Here is a 22,834-nt window from a genome sequence, read left to right on the forward strand (position 1 = left end):
TGTGTGTCATATTGACAGGGCACCCAAGCCAAAGACCATCACTCTGGAGAAGGGCTCAGAGGGGCTGGGCTTCAGCATCGTGGGCGGCTTTGGGAGTCCACATGGAGATCTTCCCATCTACGTCAAAACAGTCTTCAGCAAGGTAATTCCTGTAGGATCATTTGCAGATTAAATGAAACTAAACACATTTGGACACCTGACATCGGCCATGAAATTAGACATTCATATCCGAGCCGTAGCCTAAACGCTCTGATAAACTGATGTGTGTTACTCGTGGACAACACAGCTTTGAATCCAGTTAAATAAATAAATGACTTATTTCACAAATTATTCAGGCATTTATCAGTCATTTATAGGCAATTAAATAAATTACACCCTAGCAACCATCCAAGTTTTGTATGGGCAAACACTACTTGTATTTTCTTTTTCTTTCTTTCTTTCTTTCTTTCTTTCTTTCTTTCTTTCTTTCATGTCTCACTTCTATTTTTCTGGAAGTTTTATTGCTTAATTTCTTTCATCAGTCTTTTTCTTACTTAATCACTCTTTTTCAGTTAAGTTTATCTTCTTTTTTTCAAGGATTGTCTGAATAGAATAGAATGCATGAACATGTTTTAGTACAATTTTGTATATGTAAATATATTTATTTTGTAATGTTTATTTGTAGCAATAAATATAAAGTTTATAAGAGTGTGGAATATCGTAATTTATAATATTAATTTATATTGATTAAACAGTTGGTTAGATAGATAGATAGATAGATAGATAGATAGATAGATAGATAGATAGATAGATAGATAGATAGATAGAACGATGATAGATAGATAGATAGATAGATAGATAGATAGATAGATAGATAGATAGATAGATAGATAGATAGATAGATAGATAGATAGATAGATAGATAGATAGTAGCAGTGTTGGTATTGTTAACTAAAACTATTAAAAATAATTTTTGTCAATTGAAAAAGCTGAAATAAAACGACATATTAGATTTAAAAAAAAGAGAAATGTTTCATTGTCAACTAACTGAAATGTTATTTGAAGTACTAAATTTACTAAAACTGAGGGGATAAATCTAAATATAAACAATAAAACAACTAAAAAATGATAGAAGCACAAAATTACTAAAACAGGAACTAAAATTAAAATGAAAATTCCTAAAATTATATATAAAAATAAAGGCTAATTCTAAATAATAAATAAGATAACAGTAAATAAATAACAATAAAATAGCACTGATACGTAGTAACTCTTTAAGCTATATTACAGTGGCCGAGAGAGCTCAATAGATAAAACACCTGCAAATAAAGAAAACAACTTCCTCAATTTTACAACACACACGCTGCAAATCCTCACAACACAACCAAAGAAAGAAATGCACTTCAAATAGAAAAAACGCCTGCAAATTAAGAAAACAACTTTCGTCAATTTGACAAAATACACAACTTTGTTGTTGAGCAACACAAATGCTCACAACACAACCAAAAAAAACACTGCAAATAAATTTAATTTGGTTGTGTTGTGAGCATTTACACCACCTGCTGTCAAGCTGATGAAGATGTTTTCTTGATTTGCTAGTGCTTTGTCTATTTGCATGTGTTTTCTGAAGTTGCAGCGCATTGAGCTCTCTCGGCCACTGTACTATATAAATTAAGTAATATTGCTTTTTTGGTAGCAGGCTGTTAAAATCAAATAATTTTACTTACGTATTTTTGCTTAAATATATCCAGAAGCCTACATATAACATCTGTACAATATGAAAAGGTGGATGTGTAAAACAGACATGAAATGTATATTCCCACAGCATATTGCTATGTGCAGACTGTATGGCTCTGGTCATGCTCTGGCCACCAGGTGGCAGCATAGAGCTCTGTTTCACCAGAACATAACCAGAGATAAGACTCATGTGAAACACTTCATATTCACCTAGAAGCAATACTTGTTTTGTGTTTATGTGAAATCATTCTTCTGATGACTCGTCCAACCCCACTGGCGGTCTGTGAATGTCATGCATGGACATATTGTTCAAAGAAAAAATATTTGAAAATATGAAAGTAATACAAAATTGAAATATAATTTATATATAGTAAAGTTTATTGTTAATAATAGCCCATAATATTTAATATATTTAATAACTATATAAGGATATTTCTAAAATGTGGAACATTTAAAGGGATAGTTCACCCCAAAAATGAAAATTCTGTCATTAATTACTCACTCTCATGTCGTTCCAAACCCGTAAGACCTTTGTTCATCTTCAGAAGATATTTTTGATGAAATCTGAGAGCTCTCTGACCCTGCATAGACAGCAACACAACTGTAATGTTCTCAGACCCAGAACCGTAGCAAGGACATCGAAAAAACAGTCCATGTGACATCAGTGGCTCAACTTAAATTTTGCGAAGTGACGAGAATACTTTTTCTCCCCAAGTTACTATCTTATGCGCACTTTCCCCAGAAAGTAATCAACGTAATCAGCATTGATGTTTAGGTGAAAACACATGCATGCTATGGCAAGCCGTTTTGACTTTTATTCCTTCTCAGGATATGAATTCTTGATATCAACAATTCAATGTTTACTAGTTAAAATGTTAATTCTTGATATCAGGAATTATATTTCTACTAGTAAAAAATATTATTCTTGATATCAAGAATTTATATCATAGTAATGGCAATAGGCAAGCCTTTTTGACTTTTATTCATTTGCAGGAAATTAATTCTTGATATCAACAATTCAATTTCTACTAGTAACAATGGCTATTTTTGATATCAGCAATTACATTTCCACTAGTAACAATGTTCATTTCTGATATCAAGAATTAAATTGTTGATATCACGAATAGACATTTTTACTAGTAAGAATTGTATTTCTGAAATGTGAAATTGGAATTTCAACTAGTAAGAAATTAATTCTTGATATCAACAATTGATTTTGAATGGCAGCCTATGGTGACATTTAACTAGTGAAAATACAATTAAAGATATCAACAACTTAATTCTTGAATCAAAAATTAGCATTTTGACAAGTGAAAATTGAATTGTTGATATCAAGAATTAACATTGTTACTAGTGGAAATCTAATTCCTGATGTCAAGAATTAACATTTTAACTAGTAAAAATTGAATTGTTGATATCAAGAATTCATATCCTGAGAAGGAATAAAAGTCCAAACGGCTTGCCATATGCATGCTGAACGTAAACAATGCTGATTACGTTGATTACTTTCTGGGGAAAGCGTGCACATGCGTGCATGGGTTGTGGTACTGTCCAAAATAGCGGAAAATGGTAACTCAGGGAGAAGAATAGTTGAATAAATTGTGTTTTCTTTACGCTTAAAGTATAGCTTCGCAAAATTGAAGTTGAGCCACTGATGTCACATGGACGGTTTTACTGATGTCCTTATATGTTTCTGAGACGTTCTGAAGATGAACGAAATTCTTGCGGGTTTGGAACTATATGAGGGTGAGTAATTAATGACAGAATTTTCATTTTTGGGTGAACTATCCGTTTGATAATCTGCATTATGAAGAGTAATACTGGTCAGTTGGTCACCTTTAATTCTGTAAATGAATAAATAATCCTGTCCTCCTCTTACCTACAGGGGGCAGCGGCGGTGGATGGCCGTCTGAAGCGTGGCGACCAGCTGCTGTCGGTCAACGGAGAGAGTCTGGAGGGCGTCACACACGAGCAGGCCGTGGCCATACTGAAGAAGCAGCGGGGAAGCGTCACGCTGTCCGTCCTCTCCTAACAAACACACTAAGGACTACATCCACTGATAAACACACACACATTCCATTCACACGTCTTAAGAGACTCTTTGCATCAGCAGCAGCCGTTATTCAGCCACCTTACTTCCTGATTTGCACTCGATCGTTTAAACTCTGCCCTGTTACTGTTTGTGCACCTGGTATCGAAATCAATGAGAAATATTCATAAAGGGAAATTATTGTATCGTCTTTGTTTTAGTCAAGGACATGTAGCCATTGGTTACGGTGAGCGGGTGAATTATGGGGCAATATTAGAGAAGGTTATTTTGATGAAATGAGTGCTGGTAACTCAAGACCAGGAGGAAAAATTAAAGTAGCAGACACACAAAACACACTAACATGCGCAATTTGTTTGTAATTATCCTTTCAATCCACATACAAAAACTTCTAATGTGGTCGTCCTGATCTTATTTAAATTAAAACGCACAAGTACACGACCTACTGACAAACACGCCATATTTTTAAGAAATCAGTTGAATTGTATGTTGTGTGTAGATGAATTCATGGACAAGCGTTAATAATAAGGGATAACAGATGTGCCTTGGAACGGGCAGATCAGATTGTACTGGAATGTTTTGTATAGCTAGTATTAGATATTAGGATCATTTCAATCAGGTTCTTTATGTTGCAGGGTAGCTTTGTGAATATTTCAAGAAATAGTTCACTAGAAGATGAAAAACATCCCTGATGTTGCTTCAAACCTGTATTACTCTGTCTTCTTTGGAGCTAAAAATGAGATATTTTGCAGAATGTTGACGCTGCTCTCTTCCATACAATGAAAGTGGATGGGGAGTGGAGGTTTTGTAATTTAGAAATGCCAAAAATAACCATAAAAATATTGCAAAAGCTAGTTATAAGACTTGTGCGCTCTTGATTTTAAGTTTTATGAAGTCGTACAATAGTTTGGCGCAATGATTTGAAGCTGATTTTCAAAAAATCTTCCCTCTAAGTGAAATTTCAGGCAATTTTTCACAAAAAAGGTATTAATGTTAGTCATTTTCATGTAAAATTTTATGTGTAACTTAAAATTATGTTTTACTGAATACACTGCTCTTTCCTTAAAATAAAAATGAATGGAGACTGGCATTTTAGAAATGCAGAAATGACATTATAATAACAAGTGTATCACAAGTTGTGTGCCACATTTCAAGTCTATTGAGATTTTTTGAGTGAGGAATGTTTGTTTTTCCCTTAAAATCTTTGCTAAAAAATTTTTATTTCAGACAATTTTTCATACACAGATATTATTTTGCAAGTTGTTTTCGCTTCAAATTTATCTCTGAAATTAAAATGTCATGTAATTATTTACACAAAGCTATTATTTTACTTCGAGTCTTAAAAATAGCACACAAGATGTGTTTTTTGCCATTTTGGGAGTGTGACAGCCCAGTCCCCATTCACTTTCATTGTATGGAAAAGTATCAAAATATCTCCTTTTAGTCATAAGTCATATTTGGAACAACATAGAAGATGACAATTAAAATTTTGGGGAGAACTATTCCACTCTATTACTTTATTATGGTGTATTGAGATTCACATAAATACATAACGTAGTTGTTTGTTTTGTTTTTACATTTTTGTAATTCCATTTGTAATTCAATTGCACACGTCTATGTATCTGTGCCACAATATGAGGATATCCTGTGTCAGTCTCTCTCCTAGAGGAAGTGTAGCAGGCTCTTCAGAGACTATCAGGGCTCTCCAGGTTGTAGACAGTGCGTGGAAGCCTCATCCAGACGTATCTTCTACTAGGATTTCGTAAGCACATCATTATACAATGCCTCTTGAATTTTCGTGCCATGTGGACAGTGTGTTCTGAACTGTTTAGCGCTATGTCCCTTTAAAAAAATTGCCTGTATCTCCTATGCCTGTCTTCCCCTTTCTCCTTAAAGAAATGCAATGCCTCAGTCTGCTAGATCTCTACATTTGGGCTTTGAACCACAAAAACCGGCTTCCACTCAGATGACTCGAGTAGTAATACCTTTATATCTGCCATTTTTCTGTCAGTGTAATGTTTTTAAAGTCCAAAGAAACCATTTAGCTAAATTCATACATTAGATACAGATCTAAGACTGAAATAAAGCTGATTTATTAACATTTGCAAAACAAACAAGTGGTCATTATGGTCTGTGACTTTATTTTAGACAAGTAGAATTTACCTGAAGTGTCAGAAAATAAAGTTATTTTCATTGTAAGCATCTTTTGACTTTTACATTCTTAATGATTTTATTTTAAGCGTTATTTTAATGTTTTAATGCACAAAAAACATAGACACCAGCCGTTTCTGTGATGGATTTACATGCACTACCATTTAAAAGATTAATAACGGTAAGATTTTTAAAAACTGTTCAGCATGCATTAAATGTAATGGAAAGTTTAAGACCTATATAATGTCACAAAAGATTTATGTTTAAAGTAAAAGCTTTTCTTTTGAACTTTATTCATCATCAAATGTTTCCTCTACAATATTAAACAGCACAACTGTTTTCAACATTAAAAATAAATGTATCTTGGACAGCAAATCGGAACATGTGGCACTGAAGACTGGAATAATGGCTGCAGGAAACTTAGCTTTGCATCAAAGGAAAAAATGACATTTAAAAATACATATTAAAATAGAAAAGTTATATTAAATTTTAATAATATTTCACAATATTGCTGTGTATTTGATCAAATAAATGCAGCCTACAAAAACCTATCAAACTATGACTTTTGAATGGTAGCACATATGATTTTATTAATATTATTATTATATATTTTTTTAATATTATTTAAAGAGGTTTGCACAACAGGCGATATACTGAATGTCTGATATTATATTGAAATGTTCACAAATTGTTACAAAAACAAATGCCCTTTAAAATGAACTACAATTAATATATAATCGAATAAAAAAAATCACTTCTAACCTTTGGTACAAGATAAGCTGCGTCAGCTATTAAAATGATAACTTATTACAACAACAAATAAGGATAACATGGCATGCTAACTCTGTTTCCTTGAGATTACATCTCGGTCACTTTTTCATCGTTTTGGTAGTTGTCATATACTTTAGGGTCATCGCTGCTCCTGAAAAACAAATTGTCACAATTCCAGAGATTAAAGGCCTACATTTAAAAGGGAACAGGGCTTATTCGCTGATATTTAAATTTCCACATTTTAAACATCAAATCTTTCACAATGAGAATAATATCAGGAACATAATGTTTAGCATAAAGCATCAGATGAGGAGTTTATTCTGACTGATCATGATATCAGGCCATATAAACATTTCTCATGAGAGGTATCATTAATGATAGTGTATCTTTTTATAGGCTTGAATCACACTAAGCTTTATAACGGCTGTATTATTGAGGTATTATTACCTGACTGTGTCAAGACTGGTTTCACGTGTTGATCCATTGGTCATGGCGTATTCATTGGGTACTGCTTCTGGTTTGCTTTAGTCAACAAAGACGGATTAAAATGTTTACACAAACCAGATTTCAGAAACTAGTTGATAAATAAAATGTATATTACATGAACTACTGTATAAAGATAAACATGGTAAACATGTTTTGTGAGACTTTAAAATAACCATCATTCAGACACGTAGGCCTGTTATTGATTAGAAAATTCAGGATTCCATTAATAAAGAGAGAGTTTCATTAATAAAGAGAGAGTTTCATTAATAAAGAGAGAGTTTCATTAATACAGAGAGAGTTCTGGTAGGCCTATATTATAGGCCTACTCACATTCCTGACTGACTTTCTTAAGCGAAACAACAAAAAAAGAAGATATTTTGGGATGCTGTTTTTATTTTATTTTTTTTGGACCCCATTGACTTTAAAGGGATAGTTCACCCAAAAATGAAAATTCTGTCATCATTTACTCACCCTCAAGTTGTTACAAACCTGTATGAATGTCTTTGTTCTGCCGAACACAAAGGTAGATATTTTGAAGAAAGTTTGTAACCAGGCTGTTTTGGAGCACCATTGACGGTCTCATGAAAATGCGTATAAATAGCACGCCAAATTAAAAATGAAAACTTGTGGTATTGATACGAAAAAATGGACTTTGGCTTATATATGACACGTGCGTTTGGCGTATACATTCAGGTCCATAAATATTGGGACAACGACACAATTCTAACATTTTTGGCTCTATACACCACCACAATGGATTTCAAATGAAACGAACAAGATGTGCTAAATCTAAAAAAGCCTTCACAGTTCTGGAACAACATCCTATGGACAGATGAGACCAAGATCATCTTGTACCAGAGTGATGGGAAGAGAAGAGTATGGAGAAGGAAAGGAACTGCTCATGATCCTAAGCATACCACCTCATCAGTGAAGCATGGTGGTGGTAGTGTCATGGCGTGGGCATGTATGGCTGCCAGTGGAACTGGGTCTCTTGTATTTATTGATGATGTGACTGCTGACAAAAGCAGCAGGATGAATTCTGACGTGTTTCGGGCAATATTATCTTCTCATATTCAGCCAAATGCTTCAGAACTCACTGGACGGCGCTTCACAGTGCAGATGGACAATGACCCAAAGCATACTGCAAAAGCAACCAAAGAGTTTTTGAAGGGAAAGAAGTGGACTGTTATGCAATGGCCAAGTCAATCACCTGACCTGAATCCAATTGAGCATGCATTTCACTTGCTGAAGACAAAACTGAAGGGAAAATGCCCCAAGAACAAGCAGGAACTGAAGACGGTTGCAGTAGAGGCCTGGCAGAGCATCACCAGGGATGAAACCCAGCGTCTGGTGATGTCTATGCGTTCCAGACTTCAGGCTGTAATTGACTGCAAAGGATTTGCAACCAAGTATTAAAAAGTGAAAGTTTGATTTATGATTATTATTCTGTCCCATTACTTTTGGTCCCTTAACAAGTGGGAGGCACATATGCAAACTGTTGTAATTCCTACACCGTTCACCTGATTTGGATGTCAATACCCTCAAATTAAAGCTGACAGTCTGCATTTAAAGCACATCTTGTTCGTTTCATTTGAAATCCATTGTGGTGGTGTATAGAGCCAAAAATGTTAGAATTGTGTCGTTGTCCCAATATTTATGGACCTGACTGTATATGATATGCATCTACCCCACAACCCAAACCCTACCCATCGCGTAGCATATACACGCTAAAGTCCATTTTTGCGTAACAATACCACTCGTTTTCGTTTTTATTTGGCGTACTATTTATACGCACATTCATGAGAACGGGTAGCCATAGTAGGAAAAAAAAAATACTGTGGAAGTCAATAGTGCCCCAGAACTGCTCTGTTTCAGAATATCTACCTTTGTGTTCAGCAGAACAAAGACATTCATACAGGTTTGGAACTACTTGAGAGTGAGTAAAAGATGACAGAATTTTCATTTTTGGGTGAACTATCCCTCTTTAAGTTCTTCAAAAAAAAAAAAAAATAGTGTTGTGCAGAAGAAAGTCATGCAGGTTTGGAATGACAAGAGCGTGTGTAAATGTTTAAAATTTTTCATTTTTAGTTGAACTTTGCCCCTTTAATGTTTTTGGTGTGGTTTTGAAATTGAAGCAGATATTTACCTTGGAGTTTCACACCAGGCTTTGTTTATAAGGAAGGTGACGAAGATCAGAAAGAGGAACACACCAACGGCAATGATTCCCGTAAGCCAGTTTGGCAGAGCTTGCTCTGCTCTCTCTAAAAAAAACACGTGCCATAAAACAAAAACTGGACGTTAAAATATGTAATACAACTATTGCAGTTGAGCACTAGGTCTTACTGAGATATTCTCAGTGATGCTGTTTTCCAAATTTCTAGATTTCCCTCCAAAAACCAAACATCTGTGAAGGCTTTACCTGCTTGAGCCGCAACTAGTCCCAGCGTGAGAGAAGCCAGTGAACCACAGTGGCTGATTTCCCCATGTTTATTCCTCTTCAGTTGGGCGATAATTTGTTGAAATGCACACAGCTGCTCAAGTAAAGACCTTTATCCTTTCTCCGACCAGGAAACAGTTTTCTGAATGTCCATGGAAGAAAAGACAACACCCTGTTTGTATAGATCGAGTCAGTCATTTACCCACCGCATGATATTTAGCAAAGGAATAACAGAGATGTGACTGATCCGATTCAGAGATGTGACCCACTGATATCTGATAGCAGCTATAAATATTCATTGCTGTTATAAATACTTGTTTTGTTCATTAGAAGATGGTGGAGTTGTTAATCCAGTGGAGAATCCTATCTCCTTACAGGTTTAAGAAGTGAAGACGCTGCATAAACCCGAGTCTTTAGATTTGAGCGATTAACAGAATTTGTCTGGTTTTCAATTAGTAATAGATCACTGAATGGATGTTTGACACATTAAACCCACCAGTGCCACTTTGTTACAGTTACAGTTTAGCTAGAGTAAAAAAATAAATAAAATAAACTATCTGTAGGCTAATTTACGCGGATTCGTGTTTTGGGTTTTGTAGGTTAGTCAAGTGAACCTTTAAAGGAATAGTTCATGCAGAAATGAACATTTTAGTGAAAATTGACTCACACATCCAAGATGTAATTTCTTCATTGCAAGTTTAGCGTTAGGCTACATCACTTGCTCACTGCAGTGAATGGGTGCCGTCAGAATGAAAGTCCAAACAGCTGATAAAAACACCACAATAATCCTCAAGTAACCCACACGACTCCAGTCCATCAGTTAATGTCTTGTGAAATGAAAAGCTGCATATTTGTAATAAACAAATCCATTGAGGCATAAACTGTCACTTCTGGCAAATACACAAGCCCATAAATCATAATAATGCTTCCTCTAGAGAAAAAGTCTGTCCCTTGTTGTCTTCTCACCTCAAAATCCATATTTGTTAAGAATGGTTTTGGACTGTTTTTAAAAAACTTTTTAAAAACATTTTACTTTAGTAAAAACTAAAACTTTTACTTTTGGTGCTTAATCTGTGTATATTTCTCTCCTGATTCTGACAACACTGCTTTTTCACTGGAGGACTCATATTTTAGCAAATTTGATGGATTTGTTTCGTACAAACATGCAGCATTTCACTTCACAAGATGTTAATCGATGGACTGGAGTTGTGTGGATTACTTGTGGATTATTGTTTGGACTCTCCTTCTGATGGCACCCATTCACTACAGAGGATCCATTGGTGAGCAAGTGATTTAATGCTCAATTTCTCCAAATCTGTTCCGATGAAGAACAGATTGGATGGCCCTACAGTTGGTACATTTTCAGCAAATGTTAATTTTTGGGAAAACTACTCCTTTAACAGCTCGCTTGACTAACCTACAACAACTTAAAGTTGATGAATGACAAGTTTGTTCGAACTTGAGGGCATTGCTGACTGTCTTCATCCTCTCTCATTAAACCACAAGAGATGAGTGCACATGAGAGAGTGCTCTTAAAGAGTGACAGAGCAAATGATTAACAGTCCACAACAGAGAAAAAAGAGGCGGAGTTGGACGAAGACCACGATCCGCCCCTCTGGACTCGAGGGACACATGAGTGTCTCGCAGCCCAGAGGAAATTAGCACTGCTTTATAACTAGAAAAGCGCTCGGCCCACTCATTAACACCTCGCATAAAATACCGGCCCGCTCCCCAAGGGAGCCACTTCAGCCGATGGTGTGGTAGATAGCCATGAGAGACCCCAGAGGAGACTCTTTCCACCGGCTCGTCCTGCCTCTGAGAACCAGACCTTTGGGAGGTTCACTGGGACCTCCTTGTCCCAGAAGGAGGGGCGTCTTAATTGAATACTCTCCCCCCCTTGTCTAGTTATCTCAGGATAATGGTGGTCTTTATCAGTCGGTGAGCATGTCTTTTTGTTGTGATGGGGATCCTTTGAGATCCATCAAGGTTGAAGCTCCGTATCCTCCTGTTTGGGGCCACTGGTGGGGAAAAGGCGGATAGCTACTACGCTGCAGTTAATTAAAAAGGGAAAAGATGCCGTCAAAAATCCCTGATTGAATCCGTACCACCAGCCCACCGTTTCAAGAGCAAGAGCATTGGCATTTGAGATGAATGAAGGGACTTAATAGAATTAGAGTGTTTTGATGGTGTGTTGAATCTCTGGTGGGATGCACATGGGCCTGTGTGTCACATGGCTTTAGTGTTCATGGGAAGCGGATACTATTGAAGATCTGACTAATCTTCAGTGGATGAATAAAACCTAATTGAGCAGCACAGAACTTGTTGAGTCCATTGTTTAGATGCGGTTTACTTAATAAATGAGATATATGAAACATGGTCATGTTAATAGTTAAATATAATAGATAATATTGCTATAGTTAAATACACTTCATTTATGGTGCTTTTTTCCTCCAAATATTATGTTTATAATATTATATAGTATTATGCATTTTATTATTTATTGATTGATTTTTATAATATATTTCATTTTTATTTTATTTTTTTATTGCACTTTTTCGTAACAATGTTTTGTCAAATCACCATAACTATTATGCAGATTTTTGGTGAAAAAGCACAATTACCATTAAATAAACATTAATAAACAACAAACATTTAAAAAATGGCATTTATTCTTGTGTTATGTGTTTTTTTTTTACCCAATATAATATTAAATAATATAATACTATTTATCTAATAATATATAATATAAAAATATTATGTATGCATTTATTTATTTATTTATTCATTTATCTATCATTAAATATCATAAAAAAAACTAAAACTATGCATTTTATGGTGATTTTTGTCATTTTTCAAGCTCAGTGTCAAAGTAAATTAAATATCACTACAAATAAATCAATCTACGCATTTTGTTTATTGATTTTTGTCATTTTTGGAGCTCAGTGTCAAAGTATCCATACTGTACATATTTTCCATGTCTTTTAAAACCATAACATTTGCTAAAAATGCATCATAGCTTTTAAATCTTGTTTGCATAAATTCAAGTATGGTGCGTCAAGATGGCTTGCACCAGTTTTGACATCGGTTACCTCAAATTTACATTGTTTTGTGTCTGATTTATGATCGATCATCACTGACATCAAACCAGGTGAAAAAAAAAACATTTGGGAACAACGTGAGTAAATAACCCATTTTAGTTTTTTTAGGTGGTCTATCAATGTAAAATACTGTAAAAGTTGTATGATACTATCAATCACTATCCATCCTCATACAAACTGTGTATTTGTGATCTCCTCTTGATATAAAATAAGAGTTACTATGGAGATATTTGACATGTAGCTTTATTCCTTTAGCTTGAAATGCTTCTCATGTCCTCCAGCTGAGAAGGTTGTTCATATATGTGGGTGTGGGTGTGGATCAGTGATTGGTCTGAGAACTGCCCTTGGATCAGTTTTTCACAGTCCCCTACTGGCCCCTTGGGGCCATCAGACAGACCAATGACTTTTTCATTGCCTTTGATTCTTATCAGCCCTTCAGAATCATATTCCCAGGGTTCAGACACCCTGTACGCCCTGCTCTGACCCTGACTGTCCTCACACCCTCAAAATCTTAAAATAACACAGGCTTTTTCTGAGCAGGGCATATCTTAGTTTTTGTGGTGTTAAGTATATGCAGTATATGGTTCAATCTAAATCTCGTTAAAGGTATTTCTTGTTATCACATCCCACTGTATTCATTTTTCATGTCAGGGATTTAACATTTTGTTCCTTACATAAAAATACGTAGTTTTTTTTCTTTAAGTCCCGACTAGCATGAGTGATTTGACAATATTTTCATATATCTCAGTCCCTTCAATGCACAATTTCTTTCATTCTATTTAATCCCTGTCTACTGTGTTTTTTGACACTTTGTAAAACGCTCCACTGGATATTTTTTTCCTTCTCTACCTTTACAGTTGTCATGGCAACAGAAAAGACTATTATAATTCAGACATTTGACAATATGAACCTAATGTCCACACTCACGATAAATCCTCTATTATATTCAGCATTTTTATGAAGAATAGCACACATGTTCAGCTTTGTGTTTTTTATTTTTGTGGGTTTTTATATAAAATTTGTGTGATATAACATTGCATATATTCATAGATAGATTTTCACCTTACAACAAAGGTATTTCTACTAAATATCACATTAAAATAACCATTTTTGTTTGCTTGCTCGTTTAATACCCAATAAAAGTCTTAAAGGTACCAAGACTGGTTACTCAATCCTCTGCTAAAAAGCAGATCAAGTTCATACAAGTCAAATAAAGTGACAGAACGTTACTCCATTGCGAGATGGTTGGGTTGGAGGGGTGTTTGAGCCAAAGAAACAAATGAATGAAAGTAAAATGGAGATGCGAATTAATGGTGTACCATGATCACAATGCAAAAGAACAGTCTAAAGGAACATCGTTACAGACACACGACATTATCCCGGTCTATGTACACGTTCTTGTACCTCCTCCACCATTTTTCTTGTATGCGTGTGGGATACGAAGCATAATACCAAAAAAACCATTTACAAAATAGCGTTTTTTTTCAAATAGCATTTTGTTACTAATGCCATTGACGTTAGTAATACTTAAAATAAAAGTCATAACTCATTACAATTCCCAGTATGTACACGTTTGTCTCAATGACATTGCACAATGCCAAAGCCAGTTTATCATTTACTCACCCTCGTGTCAAATCTTGGGAAGTACAATAGAAGTCATTCGTACAATGGAAGTCAATGGGGTCCAAAACCAAATATGTGGACCCCATTGGCTTTCATTGTAGGGTTCTTCAAATTTCCTCCTCCTAGGTTCCACCGAAGATAGAAACTTACATTTGGAATGACACGAGGGTAAGTAAATGATGCAAAAATGGTCATTTTGGGGGGGTGAACTATTCCTTTTCTTGCTTCAAATGCTCTTTTTCATTGTACAAGTCCAGCTTTCCAATGACCTCCTTCACAGCAGTGTACCTGATGAGATGTGGGTACCATTCAATCTGTTTTCTTTCGTTTCCAGGTGGCGATCGACATTTCCTGCCTAAATGTGGACTTAAAAATCTACCTGACATTTTCCCCTGTACCAGCGTTTCACCGCGGAGGGCACCTTAGCGTCGAAGAGAAGAGCTTAGCAGAAAGTCATACGTAAGAATATGCTTGCACACGACATGAACATATGCTAGTTGAGGTCCATGAAGCACTGTGCCCTCTCAGTCCGTCAATGCCAAATCAGTCATCGCTGGGCGTTCCCATCTAGCGGGTGGCTGGAGTGATGCAATCCCCTCGCCGAAGACCTGGACTCCACCGACGAGTCCTGGTCTTCGGTAAAGCTCTCCGGGCTGGCATCGCCGTCCAGCAGGCTCCCGCAGCTGGAGTTTGGGCTCAGCATCTCCTGAAGGAGATCGTCCCGAGCCAGGGTCGCGTCTCGGACGGCACGAGCAGCAGAGGCTTCGCCGTCCACCATGTCGTCCTGGTCATTGAGGAGCTTGGCCAGGAAGTTGATGTACTTCATGGCCAGGCGGAGGATCTCGTTCTTGCTGAGCTTCTTGTCGGGAGGGTGGGTTGGGATGAGCTTGCGCAGCTCGGCAAAGGCACCGTTCACGTTCTGCTGCCGCCAGCGCTCGCGGCTGTTCGTGAAAATCCGTCGTACAACTTTGGGCTGTGAACCTGCAAAGGTAAGAAAGTATAGTCAGGTTATACTCGCTCGCAATGGTTTGGGGTGTTGAAATCTGCTTTTTCTTTTAGTTGTTCGTAACAAATCTGCGACATGGTTGAGTGCTTTAACAGTGGTTTCCTTGTGAACACACCTAAGGTGTTCACTCACTTCTCACTGATAGATTAGCTCTTTATCTCCCCCTATTTAACCAAGAATTAATTAACCTTTCTATTATCTATGGCATTTTACATTCAATTATTCAGGGACATTTCTCATCCTAGACAGCTCTGTTGGAACAGGGCTATCAATGCTTCACTTTGCCTGATGCACCAGTGACTTCATATAATTACACTTAGTTAAATGGATTCCCAACCTCTTGAGTTAAGGAATAATTTAAAGCGTTTTTCGAAACGGTGGCGAGGGTAGCGTTACCTTTGATGCTCTTCTATATCGTATAAGAACATATTGTCTCGCGCATTCAACATTTTCGTCTCATTAGAATCCTGCTTTTCTGTCTCAGCACTCACAGCCAAACACATTGACTCATATTTGTATTTGTATAGGCAACTCTCAGCTATCTCTCCAGTGCATACACTGATTTTTTTTTTTTTTCCAATTGGCAACTGTAACCACTTTTTTCTCCCTCTCTCTCACATCCCTGATTACTGTCGTGAATCTTCTTTGTTTCACAAGATTATTTTGTTCTCAGTTTATTTTAAGAAATGCATGTCTGTGCATGCAGTATGATTTTTAGGGATGCAAAGATATTGACATTATGGAAATTGTCACTTTAGCTAACTACTATTTATTTTACTCTTTTTTTTGCAAGTGCAACTAATGTGATGTTCCTATCCAAAAAATTAAATTAAAAGTGTTAAATTAAAGTGCATGAAAATTTTAAATGATTGATTATAGAAAATGAATGATTAATTAAAAAAGTGACACAAAGTAATTGTAGAGAAAATAAGCAAATAAAGACATTGTGAAGTTATCTTGTTATTTTTATCATATTCATTTTGTTTGCATTCTTCCATATTTTTTGCAAAATTACAAAATATTTTATTTTACTACATCTGGATTGTTTGGCACATGATGTTGTTTTAAATGGAGAGAATGAGACAGATGATGGATGGCAAATCATGAGAATAAAGAGAAAAGCACAGCCTTTTGAGTGGCTTACCATACTTAGAAAGATCTAAAATGCTCCTACCATCGTTGATTTCAACCTCATAAGGTGCAGGTCTGCGTTTCACTCGACTGCTGGGATACATCCCATACTGATCCGCTTCCCCAGCAAAACCACTGAGGAGAAACACACACGGAATGGAAGCGATTGGAAATAAGAAAAATGATGTTTCCTAAAATGTTTCTGTTTATCTGCTTCAAATATCATCGAACAAAACAGAAAATAGAACAGAACAGAAACATCTTAGAAAAAAGTGTATATAAAAATACATTCTAATTCATTAGATTTATCTTTGACATATTCCAAAATAAAATGTTTTTAAAAAATAAGTACCTAATTACATAAAAAGAAACGAATAGAATAGAAAAGCCTTCAAAATATGAAAATACATTTCAATGCATATCTTTTACATAAGATAAAAAGTCTTTAAAAAAATGAAAAAGCGCTTAAATTGCACTCAAATAAAGATGTTAGAATGCAATAGACAAAGCTTATAAGAAATGCCTATAAAAATACATTTTAATGCATTGTATTACATATTCTACAGTAAAAATGTCTTTAAAAATAAGAAAGAAATCACTGAAATACTTAAATTATAAAGTAGAATAGAAAAGCTTAGGAAAAGTGTATTAAAATAAATTTTAATGAATTACATTTATCTTTAACATATTACATTGCTGATGGAGAAAACGAAGTGCTTACATATTTGATATAGCTTGGAAACAGAATAAAATAGAATGGAATAGAAGTGGAAAAGAGTACGATAAGATAGAATGTTTGTTCATAAAACATTTCAATGCAATTATATTTAACATTTTGATAAGGAGAAAACGAAAACTGATTAAAAAAAGAAGGTGAATCTTTTACCTTTTTTATGTATGTTTTATATAATTATTTATATAGGCTAATACATTGTTTCAGTGTCGTTTAATATACATTTTAATAAGCTAAATAAATAAATTGCAAGTAGCTAACTGTGGTGGGCTCCGATAGCATTATAGTGTGGTCTACAGATCATTTCAGGTTTCATCAAATAAATTATATTTACAGATTACTTTAGTGTATTACAGAGAGAATATTAAATCGAGAAATTACGGATTTTCCTATAGTTGCAAATATTAAAATGCACAAAAAGCGGAATACAAATTTACTAGGCAATTCATCTTAACTTTGCAACAAATATTTCAATGTTAAATTAAATCAAATATCTCCTATTCAGCACGGAGTGTAAAAGCAGAAGTTACCTGTTAATAGTGGCGAGCGGTGGGGTCATGTTGCTGTAGAGCATCGCTCGAGCCGGGAGAGGGAAAGCGGGCGGACTCAACTGCACCATTCGAGTGTCGCTCAGCGGCTCTCTGGGAGGCAGCGGCAGAGGAATCGGTGGTCTGCACAGCTCGGTGGTCTGCACCTTATGGCTGATGTCTACCTTGAGCTCTCTGCCTTTTATATCTGCGCTCCCTCCTCTCCTGGACAGCTCGATCACCGCCACTTCCTTTTTTAGCTCGGTGGCGCGGTGCGCCGTTTCCTTGGCAACGCCATTGAGGACGCAGCGCTCCTCTGGGGGGTGATGCTGCTGTCCCGTCTCCGCCGTTGTGCCTTCCTGTTTCCCACATGCGTCTCCCTCCTCGGGCGCGGCGTCGCCCTCCGTGCTCGGGCTGAGCGGAAATTGCTCGGATTTCAGTTTTTCCATCATCCTTGAGTGAAAATCCAAAAAAGCGGTTTTCCCAAAAGCTTATAGTGGTATCCAAAGGTAATTGTAATTCCCAACCAATCAATCCAGCGGCTGTTTAGCTTCTCATCGGAGGTCACCTGTGAAAGAACACACCTTTAGGAACATTGATTGAGCGCAATTGAACGCCTGCGTTATTACGCGCGGCGCATCCTTTCTGTGCCGAGCGCGGGCGTGACTGGAAACACTGACAGTGTACAGTACTAATACAGCAGCTCTGTGACAACACGTGTCGTGTGTGTGTCTCACAGAGCCATGATCAGTTTAGACGTTTGTTCTTGCACGAATATGAGAATAAATAGCCAAGCAAGATTGCTCAAATGTAGCCTACAAACAACAGTTGCTGTATTTCAAAGAGGTTTCGATCAAATTTCGTTTACGATAGGTTTGTGTGTGTATGGTGGTGTTTTTTATTTTTTTGGTCTCGACCTGACCTTGGTCTGTCATATCATCATTCTGCTCATGGTCTCTGGAGATAAGCGTGTCATAACAGTGTCTTGGTTGGGAAAGAGCTTATCTTCTGCTAACATGGTCTACATTTATAACAGAATATAATCTGCGTAATTATTACAGGACGCATTCAATAACACCTTTATAGATTTGCTTATTAAATCCTATTTTTACATTTAAATTATTAACTTTATGATGTTGTTGTTTTAGTATTACTTTTTATTATTAGCCTGCTCGTTACTATAATAGGCTATATGAATATAGGCTAATTTCGTATATTTCAATATAGATTCATATTAACCTATTTATTTTAGAGGTGATGTTACTGTCAATATGGTGGCTTGATTTATTTGTATGCGATGTTTGTCTTTTCATTTTTTTTAAATTCAGGAATAGAGCATTTTTACGCGAGTATAGTTGCGTCCATTTTTGCACATTTATTTCTGGTTTTAAATTTAGATATTTAGATTATATAGTTTTTCTATATAGTTGACTGTTTGTTTAATGCCATTTCGTCGTTGATAAATATATATATATATATATATATATATATATATATATTTCTAAGATTGATGCACATTTATATTCATTTTGTTGTTTTCATTCTCAGACAATCCAATGTGTCATCTACGTTTATTTTACTACGTGATCACTATTAATAGCCTATATCATACCCAATTTACACTTTTATATTTACCTCTTTCTGTTTACTCCGTAGCTATATAATAATATATCATATTGTATTTATAATATATGCAAGTGCTTATATTTGCTCAGAGTTGCTTTAACAAGCAAATTTGACGATAACAAACATAGGCTATTTGCACGGTCTCAAAGAGACTAATAATTCGGCACGCGAATGTCAAAAAACTTGAAAAACAAATAATCCGTGTTTATCATATTTAGTAAGAAATAACACGACCTAAATGTGAATTTTGGTTTTATAGCCTAAATGTGAAATATCGATGAGATCTGTCCATTTATTGATGGAGTTATGATGACTGTTATTTTAAGCACTAAACGGAAAAGAGGAAAATAGCAGGCGGGAGGTTTTGTGTGGAAAATCGAATCGAAATGAATCGAATTTCTTAACTTTAGACTAAAGATCGTGTCTAAAACGCGCGTTAATTATAAAACAAGTGGCGAATCGATATCTGCATTCTGCAGGCTCAAAGGCCTATTTGCTCCAAGACCGAATACAACCAAATAAAAATGATATAAATCATTCCTGACCTCATATTAATCATCTGGTGTCGATAGAAAGCCTAATAATGACCGGCGTTGGTATCAAAGGAACGCAGAAACACCAATATTCGCCTCTTACCGTCGTCGGGCGGTGGATGTTAGTGTGTGCATGGAGCCATTTTGTGGAGGGTCATCCATGTCTGAGGTTTTAGATGCACTGAAGTGCTGTGTGGAACTGGAAGTGAGGTCTATATAATTCCACATCACGTCCAGCCCGCGCCTCTCAGTATGGGGAGCGGAACACGGGCGCAATGTGGCCAGGCCAGATAAGAGCGCAGTGGCGGCCACTGCGCGGTCGATAAGCCCCTAAACCCATTATTTATGAAATGATTCATTATTATTTAGCTTTTTATCGAGGGCAAATGCGAAGAGAAATATATAGACTTATATTGTGAATGGATATGCATAAAAAATAACTCAGCAGATTGAGGGGGAAAAAACGAATGCGTAATATTGTTGAACTGCTTCAGGGCTCTATCAGAAATTAATTATGTGGCCAAAAGTAACACATTTTCAGTGATATCGGCTGGGGATGTAGGGTTGAAAAGTACCATTAGCGGCTGTTTGTTTTACACATTTCAGCGTTTTCGGGCGTTCAGATTAAACTGGAAAGCATGTACATAACCCACCCTCGCTGAGTAAAACACGTTAGACAGGTTATAAAGGTAGACAGGCACAAATTGCAAAAGCTAACTGTTGTAAATTTCATTTCTGACCAATCCAAGAATGCTAATAGCGATGGATATTAATGATTATTTTAGGGGAGGTTGGATTTAATTCTTCAATTTTATTTTGTCTCATTTACCCGTTTGAAGGTGCATATCTTCACAAATTGTATATAATAATTAAGGATGCACAATATGCGCGCGCGCGTTACAATATCAGCATTTTCTTTTTCAATCTAGCAGAATTGGACAATATTGTAACCAAAATGTCTGATATTTGATATTTAGGCTCCTTAAAATTATAAAATAAATAATTCTTCATTTTTACTTCTGTAGCCTATACAGTATTTTGATGCATTACTGCACTTAAAATATGTCAAATTCTAAATTTGAGCTTTGGACACTTTTTTACAAATGTATTTAGCCTATATAATATGCACACACACACACACACACATACACACACACACAATGTGATTTGTTTATTTAATACATTTTATTTTAGTCTATATAGTGATTTTTCATCTATTATAATATTTTCTCGCTGCAATGAAAAAAATACTGGCTTTAAGAAATAAATCTTTGAGCCAAAATGTCAATATTAGTGCATCTTTGATGTTCGATATACGTTATTTAGTATGAATAAATTATTGTGACAGTTAATATAATAATAGACTATAAAAAACTTAACTTATCTGCTATATTTGAAATATGATAGGCTACAATTGCATCATAATTTGGTCACTCATGTTTTTCTCTGCAGTTTCGTGCAACTGTTTGCGTGTAGCCTACTGAAGATGTTTCGATGATGATGAAGATATGAAGCCCATTAGTTCATCATCATCGTTGTCAACACACTTACTCTAACACCGATAACTGTAATTGTCAACACTGGAGAGGGGTGTGAGGTAGCCTATAGAGGAGAAGGCAGACAGTTGATAATATATCTTCATGAATGAATGTATGAAATACACGCAGAATAATATGTGGGAAATCAGCTCCATCATCTGAGAGCCTTTGACCTCAGGCCTTTGTTAGTTCATTGCCACGGATTTTGAGTGATTTGGGAAGGATGCCCTGCGAGACTCGCCAGAATTTGGTGTAAACCTCAAAGGACCACCTTGCGGAGCGCGATAAGACGGTATCAGTGAGCCAACGACCCCGGGTTCATCCATCAGACAGGGATGAGAGCCACTGGGTATACTAGTGCTGTGTTTGGCAGACACTGCCACCATGACAGCTTCCTCCCATGTTTGCTCAATCCAATATAAATCTGCTCTAAATTACTCGCATTATTTCCAGGTGTTAATAATAAACACCAAGCCCAAGAGCATAAAATTGACCCTTTTCAAGATGATCTCTCCTTCTCACAGTGGACTCAAATATTCCCTTCACACTTCAGCTAGCCTAAGTTCTTCTTGAGTTCCTCAAACTTTTAAATGACTACATGTTCGCAAAGCTACATATCTTAATTTTTACCCGTTTCCCCATAAACAGAAAAAAGGTAGGCTATTTGTTTAGACTCCAGATGATCTCGTCACGATTCTCGGATCTTGTCGTGTCTGTGAACGCGCCGGTGTCACGACCAGCTTCCTGCAAGCCCCCTGACAAACACAACTAAGTGAGTTATGGCTGTTTGAGTGCATTTGTAACACTGCACGACTCACGTCCTTCTATTATTATTATTATTAAGTCACTGTAGCCTATGAAATGACTTCGTTTGAGGGGGGGTATCCTCAAATAAAGTCAAAGCCAACAATGGGGGTCTACAGTACACACAGTGTTTTGAAACAAAGTTTAAGTAACCAAAGGAACGAGATTAGCCTACTAAATTAGTCAGAATGTGCTAAATAGACACTCAAGCACCACAGTTGTCGTTATTATAGTAGCTTATATCAGCACATGACAGGTAAGCTATAGCCCACATGAAAAAATACTACAGTAATGTATAGCAAGTAAATAGGCTACAGTGTTTTTGAACTACTGTATATTATAGCTATTTACAACTGTTAATGAATGCTATAGCATAGGCTACTGTAACTATAGTGAACTGATAAACTGTAATAAAAACTGTAGTAGGCTATACTTTAGTTTTTACTACAGTAAACTGTAGTGTGTAGGCTATAATATAGACCTACCCTATATTTGTAGAAAACTGTTATAGGTTTATAGGTGTTATATTACCACAGCAACTATAGAATTAGCTATAGTTCAAGTAGGCCTACTTTCCTAGATAGTATGGTTCACAAGCACTATAGTA

The 22,834-nt window shown here is 36.1% G+C and overlaps 2 protein-coding genes and 1 pseudogene across 7 annotated transcripts in view; 1 reads left to right on the forward strand and 2 right to left on the reverse strand.

Moving 5' to 3' along the window:
• LOC306875404 (inaD-like protein) overlaps positions 1 to 6,060 on the forward strand; it is a 122,818-nt gene extending 116,758 nt beyond the window's left edge. For all 5 annotated transcript variants that reach the window (XM_079425926.1, XM_079425930.1, XM_079425928.1 and 2 more), the window contains 2 exons: positions 19 to 142; positions 3,602 to 6,060. In XM_079425926.1, coding sequence (XP_079282052.1) covers positions 19 to 142; positions 3,602 to 3,748 — 271 coding nt within the window. In that variant the 3' untranslated portion in view covers positions 3,749 to 6,060. The remainder of the gene's footprint in view (positions 1 to 18; positions 143 to 3,601) is intronic.
• A 712-nt stretch (positions 6,061 to 6,772) lies between these two features.
• LOC306875254 (PDZK1-interacting protein 1-like) lies at positions 6,773 to 9,656 on the reverse strand (annotated as a pseudogene). Its single transcript has 4 exons — positions 9,591 to 9,656; positions 9,318 to 9,432; positions 7,133 to 7,207; positions 6,773 to 6,836 (listed from the first exon to the last, which is right to left on the reverse strand). The product of its transcript is annotated as a PDZK1-interacting protein 1-like (transcript).
• A 4,050-nt stretch (positions 9,657 to 13,706) lies between these two features.
• On the reverse strand, positions 13,707 to 20,139 carry LOC306875564 (T-cell acute lymphocytic leukemia protein 1 homolog). The gene is made up of 4 exons (XM_079426224.1): positions 19,989 to 20,139; positions 17,730 to 18,294; positions 16,510 to 16,601; positions 13,707 to 15,310 (listed from the first exon to the last, which is right to left on the reverse strand). The coding sequence occupies exons 2-4, from the start codon at positions 18,176 to 18,178 to the stop codon at positions 14,877 to 14,879; spliced, it is 975 nt and encodes a 324-aa protein (XP_079282350.1). The 5' UTR covers positions 18,179 to 18,294; positions 19,989 to 20,139; the 3' UTR covers positions 13,707 to 14,876.
• Positions 20,140 to 22,834: the final 2,695 nt, after the last annotated feature.

The sequence above is a fragment of the Barbus barbus genome (genome assembly GCF_936440315.1).
Source record: "Barbus barbus genome assembly, chromosome: 9".
Classification (NCBI taxonomy): domain Eukaryota; kingdom Metazoa; phylum Chordata; class Actinopteri; order Cypriniformes; family Cyprinidae; genus Barbus; species Barbus barbus.